Source organism: Cydia amplana, chromosome 1, assembly GCF_948474715.1.
Source record: "Cydia amplana chromosome 1, ilCydAmpl1.1, whole genome shotgun sequence".
Lineage (NCBI taxonomy): Eukaryota > Metazoa > Arthropoda > Insecta > Lepidoptera > Tortricidae > Cydia > Cydia amplana.
Genome location: NC_086069.1, coordinates 4438392 through 4460506, shown reverse-complemented (window position 1 = coordinate 4460506; position 22115 = coordinate 4438392). Strand labels below are relative to the sequence as shown.

Sequence of the window (22115 nt, the reverse complement as noted above, 5' to 3'; positions counted from 1 at the left end):
CTCTTCTATTGGATATCCATGCATTCTGCTAAGTCGTTGCAAAGTTATTGTATTGCATGTATTCTTATAAGACTAAATGGCGATATGGAACATTTTTATTTGAAGAATATTGATGACCCAGCTATAAAAGCAACTACGAAGGAGCATTAAAATGCCATAACAACGCTTAAACTCGTATGCAAATTTGCAAGGGTTTTTTTATGGTACTTGTGGCAATAAAAGATTTTTATTTCTTATTTTTAAGGGTAAAATAGGGATAAAGACAGGAACGATGTACGCTAGAGGTTCTGCTACGAGTAGGTACCTTATGGCCGAAATCGAAAACTTAAATTAACTATTTGAAATTGCCATGCACTTTGCGCCAAAAACAGGGGATTTGCCTAAGCACGCAGGCTTTCTATAAGTTTATTTCTCTGAGAGCTATTGATGTCAATTTAACCATGTAAATAGGTATAATATAAATGTAGTTTTGATTTTACCTTTTGGCTTTAACAAATTTATATCATTTTTAGTGGATGCTTTGCTCAAATATAATTCCTTTAAAAGCCTGCTGATAACGAGTGCAAGATCGATATCTGATGATAAAGCAGTAAAGCTATGTTACTACAATACCCACAGGTAGGTCAAAAAATAAGGCATGTAAGGATCAAACATTTCAGAAAAAGGTCACGTCTGTGTACTAAACATCGAAAATTAACGACCCTGGTACATGAATTCAACGTTATTCTTGTTTGAATATCTATACTGTACTGTACTGAAAAAATGTATCCCGCCTGTAAGAGTGCAGTTCAAAAAAATTGCTTTCACTCACAAGCGCCCCATTTTCAATACAAAATGAACACACTTACGTGTTCTTGGCAGTGAACCGTAAAATGGGGTGAGTAGGGATTGCGTGGGGAGTTGGGTTATGAATGGGGAGAGAAGGGTTGCCAGGGGGGTGAGATGGTTTTTTAAGGCTACTGCTACCTAAATAATGTATTCGTATTACAAATGGAGCTATAGTGATATTCATAAGAAAAAAAATCGATCCAACAATGTTCAAAAATCACCTTTGTATGAATTTCCATCTCACCCCAACTACGAGGTACTACGGGGTGAGGAGGGGTTTTGTGTTTATCGGTAAAGTTATGAAATGGACCTACCCAAAATCTAGTTTATAATTTTTTGCATATATTACTTACTTGTTTACTTATTTAATTATTAGACAATATACAATCCCAAAAAAACTAAAATATAAACGCCCGGAAGATTTATTATATATTACCATTCAGTTTACATATGTAAAAATAAAATGTTACCGAGGTGTGAATGTCAGTTTTCTCCCTACTCACCCCATTTTACGGAATGTGTTAACGTTGCGATGCCAACAGGAAAAACGTGAACGAGTTAAGCATGTAAATAGGTACAATAAAATGTATAGGTATAGGCTGTATTAAGATTTGGTAGACTCCATTCGTACGTCGACAAACGTCGAACGCACTAACTTCTGTAGAGAGTTTTGTTCAAGAAAATTGCTAGTTAATTACTGGTTTGAATACTTATATGTTGGAGAATATGAAAAAATAATGGACAAGTATTTTGTTATTTTGGCTCAAACTTATATTTTACAAAAAAAAACTCTTCTAAGTTTTATACTTCTCATCTTTTCACTCGAACTTCCCGTCGGTTATTTTATTCGTTTTTTTTTATCATGAAAACTAAAAACTTCTCGGTAGTGAAGAATGTTGTCATGGTTGTTAACCGGTTTGGACATTAAGTCCTAGCATATTTTAAAACATCAAAGATCCTAAAAGTATACATTTCAAATATTTTCTGAATACCCTGTTAGGCGCACGGTGTCGTGGTCAACGCGGAGCTGCAGGCGCGCGGCAACGTGTTGGCGGCGCCGGGCGGGCGACGTGAACACACGGTACTGAAGTAAGGCGCGTGAAACGACGACAAGTATGAAATGAAACTTTGAAGTGTGCTTTATTTTTGTGGTAACTTCTTAATTTGATTTGCTCTAAGAAATTACTATGTACCTACATATTTGGTAATAAAGTGGAACTACTGGAACTGCTGATGAAAACCATAAAAATGTCAAAGAACTATATAATGAAGCACTGGAAGTATCCTAGCCGTGATTATGCTAATTGTAATGATATGAGATATATGCACTATGGCCATGTATTCTTTTCTTCTAAGGGGCCCCTTAAAAGTTTTTTGCGAAGTCCTTTTTCTTTTTAAAATATGTAATTGTTATGTAGGTATTCAAATTGACACTAATTTTGTTTAAAATAGTATAAAGGAGCCATAAATAATGTATTTTTTTGTCTTCAATAGGTAGTTGTAGTCAGTAGGAGTTTGTCGACCGACTCCTTATCTCTTGCTGTGCCTAGTCACGTACCGCTAATCGCGCTTGTCTCTGCTATAATCGTCTGAATCTGAGCAGAGAATTTACTCGAACTTCAGACCTTCGCATTTTAAGGTTGTTATTGGAATGTAGGCTCTTAAATGTAATATTTTTTGATACCACGTCAGTGGGAAACAAGCATACGGCCCGCCTGATGGTGAACAGCAACCGTAGCCTATGGACGCATGCAACTTCAAAGTTGTTACATTGCCGACCTTTTTGAAGAACCCTGTAGGCCCTCGGGAAAACCTCGACAGGGAGCTCGTTCCACAGCCGCCTGCGGGAGGAAATTCCTCTTAATTCCTCTTAAAACAATTAAATAAAACCGTAAAGTCGTCTTGATATCATAAGAAGTCGTTAAAAACTATCAAGTCCATATTTATCTACTTATTATGGTATGAATTTACAAAAATGCTTTCTTATTGGAGCTCTACAATATTTCGAGAATAACTTCGACGGGTTCTAGGTTGTCTTTGTATTGTCTGTTAGTAGGCACCGGAAGAAATTATGCATAACAAATTACACACATTAACTTAACACATTATTTTACTACTTACACAAAAAATGGGGCTTGCGGACTATGACTTGTTGCAAAATGGGTTGTTGAGTTATTTTTGCTCAGGAGAGCAAAAATGGATTTATTCGTTAAGTTCAGTTTGCTTACAGTTTTTTCAGCTAATTGTTTCAATGTGTTGTTAGACACTTTGGGCCCGATTCGGATTTTGTAATAGACATCTATTAGACATCTTTTAGACATCGCCAAGATACGATAACGATATGTTTAAAATCTAACCTGTCAAATTTGTCATTTCCGCGATTCTGGAGATACTCTTGAACGATTTCCACAAGATATTACTTAGAGATCTAATTCACATCTAATAGATATCTAACACGATCTATCGTAAAAGTGACATTGGTTGCCGGAATTGCGCTGCAAAAGAGAACTAGTTGAAATCTAAACTATAACGTTAGAATGGATCTAGTACGTGTCGTCTCTTGTGAATATCTTGAAGTTCGAATACGGCAGTTTTATAACTATAACACGGGACTTAATCGCGTAAGACTTACGTTTATTTATGGCCTGTTGTTAGATCTTCAAGTACCTAACCAGCCGCAGTTAGCAGTTTTTTATGGTTGTAAGTCCTTTGTAAAAACCCACCTAACAAAATATAGGTATATAGGTATGTATCAAAAACAGGATATGGTAATTATCTAATTAGTGGTATGTATAAAAGGTGAATAAAATCAAATCAAAACCCAATAAAGCCACATTTTATTTTCAAATCCGTGTAAAATCATTGATCTAAAATTCTATCAAATCACTTGGCCGCATTAACAATCCAGTGAGTATAGGCCGAGACCCTGGTGCTCACGCTGGGGTAGCGCCTCTCCCCGCAGCGGTAGCTGTACGCAGCCACGCCCACCAGCACGTTGTTCGCAGCATGCACGACCGGCCCGCCGTAGTCCGAGCCGCAGAACTCCCCGTTCGCACGTCCCGTGCACAACATGCCTTCAGTCACGTTTAGCCCTTCGTAGCCTAGTAGGGCTTTGCAGTACGAGTGGTTGACGACATTCTGCTGCACGTAGCGGAGAGTGTTTCGGAGTTCTGCGGACACCTGGAATATTAAGAGCGCATTGAAAGCTAGTCTGATCTTGACGTCGCAGATGGCTGTCCTACACAGATATTTATACATCAAGCTTGAAAGCCAAACAGCTATGTAATAGTAAGTAATTCAATGAATGAACAAAATTATCTTTCTTTCAGAAACTGCCTGTTGATCAAATCTATAATTATCATTGATTTTTTAAAGTAACCTAATCATTTAATTTAGTTTAACATATCACGACCGGTTACGACCTATGTAACCTATCGCCAGCCGTACCGTTGTTCCACACGTAATACCTTGGCCTCGGCTACGAGTAGGTACCTATAGCGATATCGGTAAGAGAAACTTACACTCTGATTCTGTCCCCATCCTATCACCAACACAGAATCGTTATCTGTCACGTTATAGTTGGCCCCAGCTACAGCGACTGGCTGCACAGCTGCTGAGTACGTCAGCGTGGCTACCCGCAGCACAGCAATGTCCGCCTGCAGAGTTCGGTAGTTGTAGGTCGGGTGGAGGGTGACCAGGCGTACGGAGACGACGGAACCGCCTGCGTTGGCCTGGGCCGAGCCCACGCGGACACGGTATTGTGATACTGGGTTTGGCCTGAAAATACGTGGACGTCAAGCATTCCTCAAGGTAGACACTTAGCTAACGTTTTAAGGAGGTGTACCTAAGTAAATTTTTGAAAGAGTAACGGAATACTTATACTTCTTGTATCCGAGATAAGTACAAGTACTAAACTTATGCGTCATACTTTGTTTGTACCCACACCGTTACGCGACACATATTATGTAAATTCTATTTTTTTTAAATATTTATAGTATCTACAAATACAAATATACAAATACATATATATAAATATATACGTATTTCATATATACATCGACTGGCGATGCACTAGTCGTTCATTACTGTAGGTTTATTTAAGATTCTGACGGAAGATCAGCGCTGCGGTCTCCGCAGTATCTATGCTGAGTCAGCGCCTATTCTTTACCACAACACATGACCCTCTACTTATGTAAAATAAATATGTAAATTGCTATTACTGCTATTAGTGTCAAATTGTATGTTGCCTTCTTCTTTTTAGGGTTCCGTAGCCAAATGGCAAAAAACGGAACCCTTATAGATTCGTCATGTCTGTCTGTCTGTCTGTCCGTCTGTCTGTCCGTCCGTATGTCACAGCCACTTTTCTCCGAAACTATAAGAACTATACTGTTGAAACTTGGTAAGTAGATGTATTCTATGAACCGCATTAAGATTTTCACACAAAAATAAAAAAAAAACAATAAATTTTTGGGGTTCCCCATACTTTGAACTGAAACTCAAAAATTTTTTTTTCATCAAACCCATACGTGTGGGGTATCTATGGATAGGTCTTCAAAAATGATATTGAGGTTTCTAATATCATTTTTTTCTAAACTGAATAGTTTGCGCGAGAGACACTTCCAAAGTGGTAAAATGTGTGTCCCCCCCCTGTAACTTCTAAAATAAGAGAATGATAAAACTAAAAAAAATATATGATGTACATTACCATGTAAACTTCCACCGAAAATTGGTTTGAACGAGATCTAGTAAGTAGTTTTTTTTTATACGTCATAAATCGCCTAAATACGGAACCCTTCATGGGCGAGTCCGACTCGCACTTGGCCGCTTTTTGTCTCTTGTCAACTTTCTTTTTGTCTCTTGTTATTATTTATTGTGTCACAAAACATGTAAGTTGTGGTTGAATAAAGATTTTATCTATCTATCTATCTACCTAACGAAATGCTATAATGGTATTGGCGCCGCCGACAAGGAGTTGGAGGCTAAGCGTGTTTGGATGATGGCACCTCAGATTAACAGCGTTATTGTTACTTACCTTCCCTGGTTATCCAAACAGCTGGCAGCCGATAGTACGGCAGTGGTGGTGAGCACTGACCCGCCGCACACCTGCCGGAAATACCCGGTCGGACCGTACAAGATGGCGGCGGTGAACGGGAAACGCTGAATCGCCGCCGAGGAGTTTGAAGATACGCGTGGCTGGATGATGGCACCTAAACGCGATCGTGAAACAACGCGTTAGTGACGTCAGTGTAGATTTTAGTAAATGCTCGGTCCAATATTTTAGATTTCTAATTTTTAGGCACTACCTGTATCATAAAATAATTTATTAATACTTCTGAATAGAATCACAATCTAATATCATGAATATTGAAAAGCAAACTTACTTTTACATACTTTACCTACCTACCGTGAAACCGTTCAAATTTGCCCAGGCGGTAAATGTCGCTTATTATCAAACATCAATCAAAAGCACTGTGTAATCGAGTAGTTGAGTAATATTACTAATATTTACTAAAAATGTATTAGCATGTTGAATATCCTGAAATATACTTACACCGTAATCATATTTTATTTATGATTGTTCCGTCGAGGAACAGATTAGTATTAATTAATTTCTATGCATATTTAGATAGGTATTTTTTCTTACATACAAAGCAACACAATTAGGATAGAATATATTTTCATGTATGTTAGCGAGATGTTTTTGAGTTGGCAACTACATTTATCTCAAAGCCCTTACTTCCGGCGCGACCTATGACCGCGCCACCTAGCGAAGATAAAAAAAACTTCTCCTGCCGTTGAATCGAAATGGCTGCGATCGCTCCGCGCTCCGGTTAAAATAATTCATATCTCGAGTTCTGTCGCTGCAATTTACGTGAAAATCAACCAGAAAGTACTCAGTGACCCAGTGCCCCTCATGGATATATGCAGCTGTCGATAAAAGCAGAGGATTTCCAAATCACCATACATAGACCACCACGCGGTCCGCCAAGGCGCTTCTGGATTTATGTAAGTTTGACCTCTCAATATATATCGCCGCTACATAGTTTTTTGATCCGTTCGATCCGGATCTTTCTTTCTCTGGTTGTGTTGCTTTTGTAATTTGCGGTATTTCGTACCCAGTTTTTCATTTAGACACGTTTGTAGTTCAATTTAGTATTGTCATTTCCGCCATCTTTGTCTCGCAAAATGGTCCCAAACCCTACAGACGGCAATGCTGAAGCCGACACATCGTGTATTACACAAGACATATTCGAACGAGATCTAATTCTCGACGAATTAAAGAGAACATTACAGTTCGCAGCGACAAATACAGATCAATTCCGTTCACGAACAACAGATTTAACAGTGCATCAGCGAAAGTTTACTAAGATTCAAACTAAAATCGAAAAAGCGTTAATTAAATTGCAAAGCTTCAACAAAGAAGCCAATATTAAGATTCGTAACGATTTTAACGACTTGTATTACGCGATAGTTACACATCTAAATAATCTAAAGGAGGTAGACGTAGAAAGGCGTCGCGCGAGCCGCGTACTTACCCCCAACGATACGCTTAGCAACGATCGTCGAAATTTACCCAAATTATCGCTTCCCGAATATCACGGTGAACCGACTGGTTGGCCTGCCTTTTTCGATTTATTTCAATCGCTGGTACACAATAACAATGCCTACACGGATGCGGAGAAGTTTAGGTATTTGCTCCTTTCCGTTAAAAACGAGCCACATAATTTAATTAAATCAATTCCCATAACGGAAAGTAATTATGCAATTGCGCTCGATATTCTAAAGTCTCGTTATGACAATAAACGCATTATCGCATCACAACATCTGGATAAGTTGTTCGATATAGATATTTGTTCCGCGCGATCAGCTGTTGCTATGAGAAATTTACTAAATGTTTATCATGAAAACATAAAGGCTCTGGAAGTAATGGACTTTCCGGTTAAGGAATGGGACTTCGTTCTGTTAAATTTATTGTTACGTAAGATTCCCGTTAATACCCGAAAAGAATATGAACGTTCCTTAACCAACCCGGGCGAAATACCTAAAGTTCAAGGCCTAATTGCTTTCCTCGAACGCGAACTTTCCGCGGAACAGATGATTTCAGTTTCCAATACACAGTCCACTCGAAACAATTCCTTAAGTAGTAAAAATAACCCAAATTTAAATTCAAATCAAATAACACCCAAGCGTGTTTTTGCAACAAGTACGGCGTCAGCCCAAAGTCGACCTTACAACGATACAAATAAGGTTCGATCTTGCTTGAAGTGTAAAGGAATGCACTCACTTAATAAATGTTTGGAGTTTCTAGACTTATCAATCCAAGATAGATTTGCATTTGTTCAAACAAATAATGTATGTTACAATTGTTTATGCCCCGGGCACGACTTAAGGAATTGTAAATCAAGTTTTAAGTGTCGTAAGTGCAATAAAAGACACCATACGTTAATTCATTTAGAATCAAACATTCCGCGACCGGCTATCAATGAAGCTGCGGAATCAGTTGCCGTCTCGCTCGCTCTTACGGAGCAGCCCGGCCCTAGCAGCCCGTCTGCAGTTCACGGCGTAAACGAACAGAGTTTAGGTAATGTAGGTAAACGGCCTAGCACGGTTCTATTGTCAACAGCGTTGGTTGACCTTTATTACGAAGGCAATAAAATTGCTACTATTCGCTGTATGATAGATGGGGGTTCACAAGCAGCTCTAATTACAGAATCGTGTATGCAACGACTTAATTTACCGCGACATCACGATAGCGAGCCTTTGGTCGGTGTCGGCGACTTGCCGCTGGAACCTAGGGGTACCTTCGTGTGCTCAATTTCGCCTAAGGGCAAACAAAGTCCGATTATTCCGTTAGAGGCTTCTATTCTGGCGAAGTTAACCCGCCAAATGCCTAGTGTACCACTAGCACCTCTCGCTGATTGGCCTCATTTGCAGGGCCTCGCTTTGGCCGACCCTGAATTTCATAAACCTCAGCCGGTTGATATGATACTAGGCGAGGATATCTTCATGGATATTGTTCGCGATGGCATTGTCAGGGGTAAACCTGGAACGCCCACCGCAATTAATAGTGTGTTTGGTTATTTGCTAGGAGGTAAAGTGAACTTTACTTCCAATGTTTCGACTCCACGCCATACTTGTTTTACGTCGTTCGACAACGACAATCTTCAGAAGTTTTGGGAGCTGGAGTCAGTACCAGAGTTGCGGAGTTACACTCCCGAAGAAAAGCTATGCGAATCCTTTTTTCAAAAGACGCATAAGCGCGACGACACAGGGCGATACGTAGTCGCTCTGCCATTCAAGCCCGACGCACCGCCGCTCGGCGAGTCTCGGCAAATTTCTCTAGCACGATTCCATAAATTGGAATACCGTCTAGAACGTAACCCCCAGTTGAAGGCGGATTATCACGCGTGCCTCCAGGAGTACGTGGATCTCAACCACATGGAGCTCGCGGACGATAACCCCCCCACTGGCGCGAGTTATTACCTACCCCACCATTCTGTGTCAAAAATTTCCGAAACTACACGCACACGCGTAGTATATGATGCTGGGTGTCGCACGACAAGTGGACACTCCTTGAACGACACCTTGTTGACGGGTCCTAAGTTACACTTAGACATCGTTGACGTTCTTCTAAAGTTCAGAGTGCATAACATTGCATTTTGTTCCGACATCAAACAGATGTATCGCAATATTCTTGTGCGTGAAAGTGATAGGGACTTTCAGCGCATCCTTTGGCGTCAATCGCCCGAGGAGCCTCTGCGCGACTATAGGCTTCGTACCGTTACATTCGGTGTAAGTAGTTCCCCCTATCTCGCATTACGCACAATCAAACAGCTAGCTCATGATGAAGCTGAGCGTTTCCCACTCGCCTCACCAGTCTTACTAAATGACGTCTTTGTCGACGATGTGGTGACCGGTGCAGATACCATAGCCGAGGCCCTCGCTCTGCAGCAGGAGCTGATAGGTATTTGTGCCACGGCCGGGTTCGAATTACGTAAATGGCAAAGTAACTCGCCCGCTATTCTCGCTGGTACGCGATCCCCAGATTCTCATGGTGAGCGGCGCGATAATGTTCATTTTGCCGAAATGGAAAATGACAAAGGGGTCAAAGTCCTTGGACTTCAATGGAATCCGGGATCAGACTCATTTAGTTTCAAAGTACAAAGTACTTCTAAGGCCTGTACGAAGCGGGCAATTCTCTCGGAAATTGCAAAAATTTACGACCCACTCGGGTTATTATCTCCGGTAACATTGTTTGCCAAACATCTAATTCAATTGCTATGGTTAGCAAAGGTTCCCTGGGACGCCGAAGCCCCTATCGATATAGTTAACTCATGGACGAGTTTTGTTGGCGAGCTCCCGCTCTTATCTCAAATTTCATTTCCTCGTCATATTTTTAATATTGACGACTTCGATTCAATCGAAATTCACGGATTTGCAGACGCAAGCCAAATTGCATATGCCGCATGTGTTTATATACGTCTTACGGACAATACCGGTAAGGTTCAAACTTATTTAGTCATAGCTCGAACCCGCGTAGCACCTCTTCGGATTTGCCTTACTATCCCGAAAATGGAATTAATGGGATGCGTGATCCTCTCAAAATTGATAGAACGAGTAATGCCTATTTACGGTGATCGCATTCGCCCCGATCAAGTGTACGCGTGGTCAGATAGTTCCGTCGCGCTCGCGTGGCTTAAGTCACCCCCGCACGAATGGAAAACGTTTGTCTCTAACCGCACCAGTGAGATTTTGTCCCGTGTCCCGGCGAGCTGCTGGCGTCACGTCCCGTCAGCTGACAACAGCGCTGACCCGGCGTCGCGCGGTCTGCTGCCCGCCGCGCTCGTACAAAATGACTTGTGGCTCCATGGTCCTACATGGCTCCAACAAAGTCACGACTCCTGGCCTATACAAAAACCGGTAGTAAACACAACTGAGGAAAAACGCAATAAAAATGAATCGACAAATGTTAATTGTGCATGTGTGTCCACACTACCTACTTCCCCGGACGATGATACTCTTATTACGCGATTTTCGTCGCTAGGTAAATTAGTTCGCGTCACGGCATTGATATTTCGTTTCTATAATAAATGTAGAAAACATAAACAAACGCTCCCGGAGTACATCACCGTACCAGAGTACCACTTTGCATTAAAGCGACTCATATTGATTACGCAACAACAAGTGTTCGACGACGACTTTAAAAATATTTCGTCAAGTAAATCCCCTTCCTTACGTTTGCGGCGTCTCGCGCCTATTATAGATAGTGAGGGATTATTACGCGTCGGCGGACGCATTCATAAATCGTTTTTACCTTATGAGTCAAAACATCAATTAATTTTACCTAAACGACATCCTCTTACAAATCTTATCATTGACGATGTTCATATACACGAATTGCATGCCGGTCCGCAGTGCGTGCAAAACTCGCTCTTACAGCGATATTGGATCATTTCGGGTCGCGATATTGTGCGTCTGCGCGTGCATCGGTGTATTCCATGTTTCCGCGCACGACCTACTCGCGTGCAACCTCGCATGGGCATGCTTCCCTCGGTTCGCTTGCGCCCCGCGCGCGTATTTAGTAAAACCTCGTGCGATTTTTGTGGGCCATTCTACGTTCGCGCTAATAAAGTTCGTAATGCAAAAATAATAAAATGTTATGTTGCGGTTTTCGTATGTATGAGTGTTAAAGCTGTACATCTTGAGTTAGTTTCCGAACTTTCTACGGAAGGTTTTTTAGCCGCGTTGCGTCGTTTCACGTCCCGCCGAGGATATTGTACAGACATATATACCGATTGCGGACGTAACTTTGTTGGTTGTAATAATTACCTTAAAGAATTATACGCGTTCTTACGTAACGATTCGGTCATGAGCGCTCTCAACCAACAAACCTTAGAACAAGGATTAACTTGGCATTTTCAGCCACCGTATGCTAGCCATTTCGGTGGACTATTCGAAGCGGCTGTTAAGAGTTTCAAAACCCATTTATACCGCGTAATTGGTACACAAACGCAAACATATGATTCTATGCACACGCTGACCTGTCAAATTGAAGCGGTACTGAACAGTCGGCCGCTGTGCGTGCTAAGTTCGGACTCTTCTGATCTGTTGCCCCTTACGCCGGCTCATTTCTTAATCGGAGAGCCCTTAACGGCCCTACCGGACGTTTCCTTGATTGACGAAAACCCTAGTCGTCTTACGCGTTGGCGCTGGGTACAGCAAGCTGTCCAGCATTTCTGGCGTCGATGGAGTCGCGAATATCTCCATCAACTGCAACAGAGTACAAAGTGGCTTCAAGATCGCGGTCCCGCCATCCGTGAAGGCACTGTTGTTGTAGTTTGCGATGACCACTTGCCGCCGTTACAGTGGAAACTCGCACGCGTTCATGCTGTCCATCCGGGCACTGATCAAGTTATTCGCGTCGTAACTTTAAAAAGTGGGAACACGTTGTTCAAACGACCCGTAGTTAAGGTCTGTCCTTTACCTTTAGAATAATTCCTACTATCGTTACGACTCTTAATGTTAGCATTTAAGTTAGGTATAGGTTTCTTATCTTTCTAAACTTTCGTAACGTTACTTTTAAAAGTCACTACGTGCTTTTAAGGTGAGCGGCATGTTCCGTCGAGGAACAGATTAGTATTAATTAATTTCTATGCATATTTAGATAGGTATTTTTTCTTACATACAAAGCAACACAATTAGGATAGAATATATTTTCATGTATGTTAGCGAGATGTTTTTGAGTTGGCAACTACATTTATCTCAAAGCCCTTACTTCCGGCGCGACCTATGACCGCGCCACCTAGCGAAGATAAAAAAAACTTCTCCTGCCGTTGAATCGAAATGGCTGCGATCGCTCCGCGCTCCGGTTAAAATAATTCATATCTCGAGTTCTGTCGCTGCAATTTACGTGAAAATCAACCAGAAAGTACTCAGTGACCCAGTGCCCCTCATGGATATATGCAGCTGTCGATAAAAGCAGAGGATTTCCAAATCACCATACATAGACCACCACGCGGTCCGCCAAGGCGCTTCTGGATTTATGTAAGTTTGACCTCTCAATATATATCGCCGCTACAATGATTTTTCAGTGAGTAATTAGCAAAAAAGAACGAAGGTTTTTCCGTTAAGTACCTATTGTAACTTATAAAAACAACGGTACAAACCAGAGCTCAACCCCAGGAAAATGATGGTAAAAATAATACGTGGAAACATCTTGTCCGTCAGTCAGTCCCGAGTCAAATGTAACAATGCCTGTACGCTGCTTGTCTTTGACTATTTGTATCATAATATTCAATAACTGGAGTGCTTTATTGAGTGTTCCGCAAAGCAAGTTTAATCTAATATCTAATCAGAAATAATACAAGGAACGTTGTTTGTCGGAACGTTGAATGCGTTTATACAGCCATCTATCATGGAAATTGTAAGAAAGTCGCTTTTCGATACCTACGTAGGTATGTATGCAGTTATCCACAATGTATCAGCGACATACAATCTATATACTTATATATTACTAAGTTGTCGGGAAAAAAATGGTGTTTTAGCGATAAAGCTACCTATTGTATCCTAGCGCTGTGATGGCTGTGAAATAGTTATTTGTTTTACAAGGGGGCAAAGTTGTTGTTTAACCGCTCGTGCTAATATTGATACCCGAACAAGCGAAAGATTCCAAAATAGAACCACGAGCGTAGCGAGTGGTACGAAAAATGGAATCTTGAGCGTTGCGAGGGTTTCAAAGCACGAGGGTTAAACAAAATTTGCCCCCGAGTGAAACACAAAATTTTTCACCACACCAACCATATCCAAATAAATGTTATTAAATATTTATCATCCAAAATCATCATTTAAAAGTCAATTCTACCAGCAAACATAAGAAATCAACTCAACATTTGCATTTGATTACTTTGACTAACATGTGAATAAAATGCAACTTTGCTATCAGTTTTTGAAGTGCAAGCCTTTCCGAGTTGGTGTGGTGAAAACATTTAATTTATCTACATAATATATGATATCTATGCACCATAGCCTATTTATAGCAGATTTGATTGGTTATTAGGTATACTACCCTATTTAGTTTCATTTATCAACTACGCACCAAACAACTACGCACATAGTGAAAGAATGCCCCAGGAGACGTTTTTCGGGAGGCATGAAAGATCTGCATGCAATAACTACGGATGCCAGGGTTTAGCTGTCAAACCTGGATATTAAGCTATAGATAGATGTACGCATATTGTTAACCCTTGTAAATTTGATTTTTATTTTTCAATAAAGCCATACGATAATAATAATAAGTTTCATTTATTTTACTTAGGTACACTTACACTTTAGAACCAAGGATTTGTAGTAAGTACTTATACAAAATAGTTTTCTGGTGAAATAATTTATTTACATATATATTATCACAGTTAAATAAACAAAAACATACATAAAAAGTGGCAGAGAAATTTGAGCCGGCTGTTCGTTGGTTACTCTGTCTTAATGAGGTTATATCTTATTTCGAGTTATGAAAGTTTTGAGCTTTGAAGAGAAATATCCAAAAGTAAGAAGAGTAATCTGACAGCAGTTTGTAAATATTTTTAAGCATCCCTAATACATATTTAGTTATAAACTTTTACTTTAAACATATGATTAAGAAGGCATGGAGTCACTAAGTCTGCTTGAAGTCGAATTAAATATACTAGGTCTGTATTTATATACGGTGACACCGCGTTGCATCATGAAATACTAACGCGCGTAATTTAATGACAAGAATCCATCCTCTAAAACTTGTCATTTAAATGAATGACTTTTCTATTTAACACAAAGTTTGAATACTTTGACAATTTTTTTTTGATTGGATCGTTTTTCCTAAATGACGTCCTAATTATCTTATGAAATCACGCTCACAGCTCTGCTGTCAGTTTACTCTTTCTGATGCCGGGTCTATTCAGATATGATTAAGCTGGTAGGTGCGGCTTCTCCTGCTCAGGGTATTTGTTCTTCCTGAAGCTGTCGCGGACGCCAGCGGCGGTCTCGGCGGCCCAGCGGCGGTTGCGTTTGAATGCGAACGCGGCCACCAGCGCCACCAGCGTCACGGCCAGCACCACGTATATCCACCAAGTCACGGGGCCGTCTGGAACGAGGAAGGTATATTGATCAATGAGTCATGGCTAATACAGTCTATAAGAGACTGCTAAGTGGCTTGGTGTATGTTTTAGGGTCGATTCATCGGTTGCAGTAAACCGTCTGTCCCCGTTAACGTTCCATAAATTGTATGCTAAGTCTGAAAAGTTTAATGGTTAGATAACTGCGGTCGAAGTAATAATCTATCACGTTCTCAGAGTGACACCTATATATCTGGCCTTGAGGAGGCATCTCGATCTTAGGGTAGTCGGTAGACTGCATGGGCTAGCTCATTGTTCTGACCTCGGACCTTGACCACTACGGTCCAGGGGTTGTGCTCTAGGACCGTAGGTGATACCCAGCGCATCTTGCAAGCCTGGCCGAGAGAACTGCGGTTGAAATAGCAATATATCACGTCCTCAGAGTGACATTATTTACCTGGTGGGTGCATCTCGATAGTATGGTCGGTGGACTTAGCCAGCTCCGTGTCCTGGCCTTGGACCTTGGCCACTACGATCCAGGGGTGGTGTTCAAGGATCGTAGGCGCCGCCACGCGGATCCTGCAATGGCCCTGGCTGAGAGAACTGCTGTCGGTGTAGCCGGCTGGTACATTCTCAGAAGTGAATCCTGGAAGTAAGAAGATTATGAGAATGAGTTACAGTTCTGTCGAAGCATAGAGAAAAAAATACAATATTGCTCACGCCATACATCAGTTTTGGTACCAAAAAGACTATTATTTTCATAGTCGACATCTAGCATCGAGTAGCGGAATTATCAGTACTGCTACTTGACAATAGATGTAGCACCGACCGGAAAGTCTTATGTTGTTGAGCTTTCCGGTCGGTGCTACAATCTATTGTCAAGTAGCAGTAGGTACTGATAATTCCGCTACTCGATGCTAGATGTCGACTATGAAAATAATAGTCTTTTTGGTACCAAAACTGATGTAATTATATGGAGTGAGCACTCTCGTCTTACTATATTTCTCTATGGTCGAAGTAGCGATTCAATTGAATATAGCGTTTTAATTAGATCGCCTATATCGTATTTGAGTATCAGGGAAAGCAGACGTCAAGCGAATTAGTTTTCTAAGGAATCCGCAAAACATATGAAGAGGCAAATTCCTTATAAAACAAACAGAGAAGGTTGAATCAAGTCGTGCAATTTTAGTATAGGTAAGTACACTTTCTGTTCACAATTCAATACAACACAACGCCGGCGATGCGACGGCGACGTAAGAATTATATTACTTTTGCTTATCATTAGTCTACCATAACATACCTTGTCCGTCAATGCGGACGAATCTGCAGTAGTCAAGCACAGGATTTCCATTGACTATTCCCTCTACCACCAACTCGTTGCCTTCCACGAACTGGCTAGCGGATATCGGCTCTGAAATGAATAATAACTTTAGCACTTGAATGTTTTGCAGTCACTATAGGTATACCTACAGTTCAAAGTATCTGACAACGTTCCTACCGAACGAGCTAGTGACAATTGTTATAGTAAATTACACTATTATAACGCAAAAATGTACACCCAAATTTTCAACCTGTACGAGTAGTTGTCACATAGAAAACGTTTCTCTGAAAGGAAGGTCACAGGATCATATCAAGTAATTGTTCTCCATCATGGAAAAAGAGCCAGGAGAGAGAACTATACCTTCCACATGAATGGAAAACTGCACGCGCTGTTCATCCTGGCTGCTGTCTGGGAAGCCAACGTGGCAGCTCCAAGTGCCGCTATCGGTAGCTAGCAGCGATGGGAAGCGCACGCCGCACTCTCCCGCCTCCAGACCGGCTCCGACGTACTCCATGGAAGGAGAAGTCATACCTAAAGCAAGAGGTTATAGATGTGACACAATCCCAAATATCTACGGTGATAATGGTGATGTACACTACATAGGTCATTCTGAAATTTTTTCTTAAATTCTGTAGGAGGGCCGCAAAAATACTGTGGCTAAGTTACTTGAAACTACATACGTTGCACCTGATTCTTATTCGCATAGATAACGTAAGTCGTTTATTATCATGCACTAGGTACACGGAATAACGGTACAATACACACGATAATTCTATTTATAAGTAGGTATAAGTATTATTGCTGTTAGTCTAAGTTTCGTGACGCATTGGTTTAGCTGTAAAGTCATGTAAACATGTTTATCAATAAAAAATAAATAAATTTGTGTAAGAGTAGGTACTTAGTAAAATACTTACCAGGCCTTACATTGAAGATCGTTCCGTTTCTCGCTCGGAAATAGCAATAACGTATGGCAGTCTGGATCGAGCAGGACATAGTCACACTGTCTCCCTCACTGATCCCCACCACCTGATCCTTGGTCTGGCTGGTCAGAGTGGGAACTATAAGAAGAAGAAAAAGATTTATCAGCCAAATAATAAATATGTGTATTTCTAGATCTAGACACTTCCTTGTATCACAATTATTAGTCAGTCGTAGTCATCTAGAGTATCTAGATATTCTACGCAATATACAGAAGTAAATAAACTGAAATGTAAATTCCTTAAAGACCGACCTGAGATGACAGACGCCGCTATTTCAGGGTCTTGCATGGCCCAGGGGCACAGCACGGAGAGATGGCCGAAGTAGGTATCAGAAGTGGTTTGGAGGTCACAGCGCCACAGGCCCAGGTCTGAAGTCAGGGGTCCGTTGATCTCTATGCCGCAACTTTGCACGCCGGATGTAGAGCTAAGAAAACATTACAAGTACCTAGTAAATAAGCGATAGTAGGGAATGAATATTATGTAACAAACTAGAACAATTTGAAACGAAAGAAACTAAATTACCTATGGGAACCCTCTAGCTCGACAACAAATAGTTATTACTGCTCGTTTAATTCTGTTTTGTCTTTTTAATGAATCCTTTCCAACATTAGTTAGCAGATCGTAGAAACGCACACCTTTCAATGAAGCTGTATCGGTCCTCAGAGACGCCCTGGCGAGCCTGTAGTAACCGACCAGAACGGACTCTAAATACACAGGCTGTGACCACATCAGCGCTCATCATCGACCAGGTCAGCTTCACTAGAAGCTTCTGCTGGTGCACGCTTGTTTACATCGTCTAGCACTCAAACTTTGTCTGATGAAAGCTTTAATATTAGTAGACTCATTGTAGAAACACATACCTTTCAATAAAGGTGTATCGGTCCTCAGAGACGCCTTGGCGAGCCTGTAGCACGCGACCAGAGGGATCTCTAAACACGCAGGCTGTGATCACCTCAGCGCTCACCATGGAGCACGTCAGCTTTATTAGAGGCTTGTCTTGCTCCACGCTCGTTGATACCGTGGGCTTGGAGTCTGCAGCTTCTGGAAAATTAATTCCAAGTTAAACAACCTTAGTGTAAGGCCTGAGTGGCCGCTCAAGTTGGGCGTGCAGCGGAGCGGGGCGTGCGGCGTGCATGTTAAACAAATGCAAGCGTATAGGAGCGGCCTTAGTGCACGCTGCTCAAATCACTTGTGACCCCGACGCCACGCTGCACGCACCGCCGAACGCTCCGCTTCGAGCGTCCACTCAGGCCTTACACTTAGAGAGCCAACGCCAAGGGACTTCTGTATGCACTCTATGATCATTTTATTGGACTATTTATGCTAAAATATTCGCAGTTTTAAAGAAGACCTATTATTGGGTTTCTTGTGCAGTGCGCGTTGATTCCCATTTATTATTCTAAACATAATTAATACCACGCAATTATCATGATCGTGACCTTCATTTTATGTTGTACCAATTTTGCTAATTTCACATACAAAATGGTATCAGATCGCAATCAGGAATCGAAATTGCTTTAGAAAATGACGGAAGTACCTAATCATGCTGACAATAATATTATTGTCAATATCGTAAAGGTCATTCAGACCATTAGGTGGGATATATACAATAGATAGGTATCCTTTAATTTATAGGTTAGTACTGTTAGTAGGTACCATACTGGACCAGCAGAAGTGACCTAGGCATTGCCTGAATGACATTCAAAGTTCAAACACAACTTTGTGTTTGAACTTTGAATGTCATTCAAGGCTATTTTGGTTAGGTCATGGTCAGTTGTTGACCTTGCAACGGTGAAGATGATATAATACCTAATGCACGAGGACTGGTCAGGTAATACACTAACCTGGAGAAGTAACCTGTACAGTAAAACTTTGCTGTACAGCCAACACATTAGTCTGCTGAATTATGCTCATGGTCCACACCCCACTGTGCCGCTCCGTCACCCGGTCGATGTTGACCCTGCACGGCCCGAAGTCGTCGAAGGCGATGTGGCCAGAGGGGTCGGTGAGCTGGCAGTGGACGGAGTCCGGGCCGACGACCAGGTCGGTTAGGCCGCTGTTTAACTCCCAGATCTGGTTCTGGGCGTTAGCTGAAAATAAATTGTGCAATAAAAGAACAAAGATGGTTTTTTTACACGTGAACATTTTTTTAAAGACGGACTGTGTGTGTGGTATTTATACAACTTTGGACCATAGTAGCTATAAAACCGTTTAAAAACAAATGACTCTATATTAACTTTTTGTTTCTTTACTAACTTCTTATATCAAAAAGTTTGCACAAAAAAATTTCAAGTTGGCAAAATACGATTTTTCCCAACAAGTATGAGCTGTTAAGGTAAAATTTGATAAAAAATAGAATTAAGTAAGTGAACCTCGCTTTGACAAATCTGGACACCACAAAAGATGATAACTTCAACTTTCAGCTATTTAAGTATACGACACGACATGATAGACGTCACAAGAAACTATCTTTGTTTGGTTTGGACTGAATTGAACACCGGCTGTAAACTTACCATTGTTGAAGAACGCAGCCGCGCACAGAAGTATGAAGCACCGCATTTTGTTGTAGTTTGACTACTGACTGGCACGTCGAATTCAAAGCTGACAGTTTTATAACAAACAATTATAGCTTAGCAAACAATCTTAGGCTCTGGGCTCAGTGCTAGCGAAAGCGGAGCGTGGAGCGATTTAGCTTAGGTACGTATTTACTGCAAGTACCTAACACAAATATCCAAAACGGCAAAAAACACATTTACTGATAAATAAGAGGAGAATTAGAGTCAGATAAAATTTTGGACGCACTTAATACTATTACATATTACCAAGTCATGATGATTTTTAATATTTTTATGCATAAGTGGATCCTTCATTACTGTTGGTCTTCTAATAAAATACATTATTTCAATGATTCTCCATAAATAAATACGATCCTTATTATTTTCTAGTTAGAATATCGCAGACCTGTGTGTAAAAAATGTAGAGCTGAAGACCAACACTTAGTTTGGAATTTCAACAATTGTCAAAACAAACGCATTATATGGCCGATTTCCTTAAATTACATATTTAGGGTTTGTTATATCAATGGAAGGTTGTATTTCTTAATAGGTAATAGCAGAGTGTTATTGGTAATATGTATTACACTTAACGCAGCCGGTTGGTAAAGAAGTTATGTGGTGATTTTCTAGTAGAAGATAACCTAGTTTTGGGACTCTATTTTAATTGACATATTTTCTTACTTATTAATATTACATATATATTATTTATGAATACACTAGCTGTTGCCCGCGACTTCGTACGCGTGGATTTGTATATTGGTGGTTACATATTCTACATTAGCTTAGAACATTATGCAGCAAAAGATAGCAGTAGGGACTGTTAATCATTTGTTAATTACATATTATACACAATCTGGCTACGAAGTTTCAAGCCCCTAACTGAATAAAATTGGTCTCGATATAATCCCTCTCAACCTCCAGCATATTTTCAAGTCCACTATTTAGTAAAACCTACTACCTAAGTACCTATTTACGAAGTTTGAAGTTCCTAGCTTTAAATAAAATTTGATTTCTCTACCAACTTTCAACCCCTTCTTAAACCTTTTAGGGGATGAATTTTAAAAAAAGCTGAAATTACTTTTCATGTATTCTAATAACCTTATAAGGAATCTACTTGCCAAATTTGGACTTTCTAGTCCCAGAGGTTTGGGCTGTGCGTTGATTTAAGTCAGTCAGTCAGTCAGGTCTTTCACGTTTATATATACGTATATAGATTAAAAACAAATGCAAATCAGTCACAGGCAGCCAAGGCTAACCAGTCCATGATATTATAAACGCGAAAGTAACTCTTTTTTTTACTCTTCACACTTAAACTGCTGAACCGATTTAGATGAAATTTGGTATGAAAATAGTTTTAGTCCCAGGGAAGAGAAGGTCTATGGCATTAGCCCCATATATACCTTCTCTTCCCATTAGGGCATTATCTATGAAAAGGGACCTTATTTTCGATGGCGCTTACGCCGCTCAGCGTCGCGCAGCATTATATTTATATCGGAGCATCGTTTATAATACCGTAAGCGCCATCGACAATAAGGTCCCTTTTCATAGATAACGTCACATATAAGTATTATATGTATTTAGGGTAGATTTTATCACGAAAATCATCATTTTACGCAGACGTACGCGGACAGAAGCAGAAGCGTACCTATATGTAGGATTCTTGGCGGATACCTATACCATGGGATGACCATGGGCTCTCATTAGTTGAAATATTCCTATGGAAGTCCACATAACCTGTACAAATAATATATTTGCCCGATATGGAAGGACATACCTTTATCATAGGTTAATAAGTATAAAAATACAATTATAATCTACTTCGAATTTAATAAAATCGAATCGAATATAATCTACTTATCGGTCGTTTGAGCGGTCACGTACCGATTATCTCACGATGGCTTTGTGAGATCCATCATGCCCTTCGTTTACCTCTCATTAGTCTACAGTGTCTACACCCCGGTCGTTGACATACACGCTTGACAAACCTGAAGTACTGTACTCGTAGTACTAGTACCGCTAAGCGTCGAGCAGACTCCGTTACTTTAGAGTCATATTGTACTGGTACCGTCCGATCTCTTGAAGTGGTTTATGCCGTAAATATCCTACAAACAATAGACATGCTAATGTAATATGCAGAGAAATCACCCAACGCCTTATGATGCGTCCGGTTACAGAGGGCTGGAAGCTACAAGCCAGCGGATAACCCAGACCAGCTATCATGGTCGCATTTTTATCACCTGTCATGCTATGCGTCACTTTCGCACTTACATATTTGTAAGAACGTGACAGCCATGGTGACAAATGATAAAGAGCCGGCCATCTTAGCCCTACAGGCCATTCAAAA

The 22115-nt window shown here is 40.7% G+C and overlaps 2 protein-coding genes across 2 annotated transcripts; both read right to left on the bottom strand.

Annotated features, from left to right (window-relative positions):
- Nucleotides 1-3648: 3648 nt before the first annotated feature.
- On the bottom strand, nucleotides 3649-13113 carry LOC134652683 (trypsin, alkaline C-like). Its single transcript, XM_063507849.1, has 4 exons — nucleotides 12996-13113; nucleotides 5861-6035; nucleotides 4350-4605; nucleotides 3649-4008 (listed from the first exon to the last, which is right to left on the bottom strand). The coding sequence occupies exons 1-4, from the start codon at nucleotides 13042-13044 to the stop codon at nucleotides 3712-3714; spliced, it is 777 nt and encodes a 258-aa protein (XP_063363919.1). The 5' UTR covers nucleotides 13045-13113; the 3' UTR covers nucleotides 3649-3711.
- A 1617-nt stretch (nucleotides 13114-14730) lies between these two features.
- LOC134648959 (uncharacterized) lies at nucleotides 14731-19834 on the bottom strand. The gene is made up of 10 exons (XM_063503991.1): nucleotides 19730-19834; nucleotides 19061-19306; nucleotides 18077-18254; nucleotides 17852-17998; nucleotides 17468-17640; nucleotides 17151-17294; nucleotides 16597-16767; nucleotides 16216-16326; nucleotides 15373-15561; nucleotides 14731-14944 (listed from the first exon to the last, which is right to left on the bottom strand). The coding sequence occupies exons 1-10, from the start codon at nucleotides 19773-19775 to the stop codon at nucleotides 14769-14771; spliced, it is 1581 nt and encodes a 526-aa protein (XP_063360061.1). The 5' UTR covers nucleotides 19776-19834; the 3' UTR covers nucleotides 14731-14768.
- Between the last annotated feature and the right edge of the window lie 2281 nt (nucleotides 19835-22115).

What these genes read in the sequence shown, in the direction of transcription:
- LOC134652683 (XM_063507849.1), bottom strand. Translation starts at nt 13,044, where the DNA reads ATGTTTCCACGTATTATTTTTACCATCATTTTCCTGGGGTTGAGCTCT. An exon ending in TGTTTGGATAACCAGGGAAG is followed by an intron (nt 4,606 to 5,860) that starts GTAAGTAACAAT and finishes ACGTATTTTCAG; the next exon opens with GCCAAACCCAGTATCACAAT. An exon ending in GATGGGGACAGAATCAGAGT is followed by an intron (nt 4,009 to 4,349) that starts GTAAGTTTCTCT and finishes TTAATATTCCAG; the next exon opens with GTGTCCGCAGAACTCCGAAA.
- LOC134648959 (XM_063503991.1), bottom strand. Translation starts at nt 19,775, where the DNA reads ATGCGGTGCTTCATACTTCTGTGCGCGGCTGCGTTCTTCAACAATG. An exon ending in GATCTTCAATGTAAGGCCTG is followed by an intron (nt 16,768 to 17,150) that starts GTAAGTATTTTA and finishes CTCTTGCTTTAG; the next exon opens with GTATGACTTCTCCTTCCATG. An exon ending in TATCGAGATGCACCCACCAG is followed by an intron (nt 14,945 to 15,372) that starts GTAAATAATGTC and finishes TCCTCGTTCCAG; the next exon opens with ACGGCCCCGTGACTTGGTGG.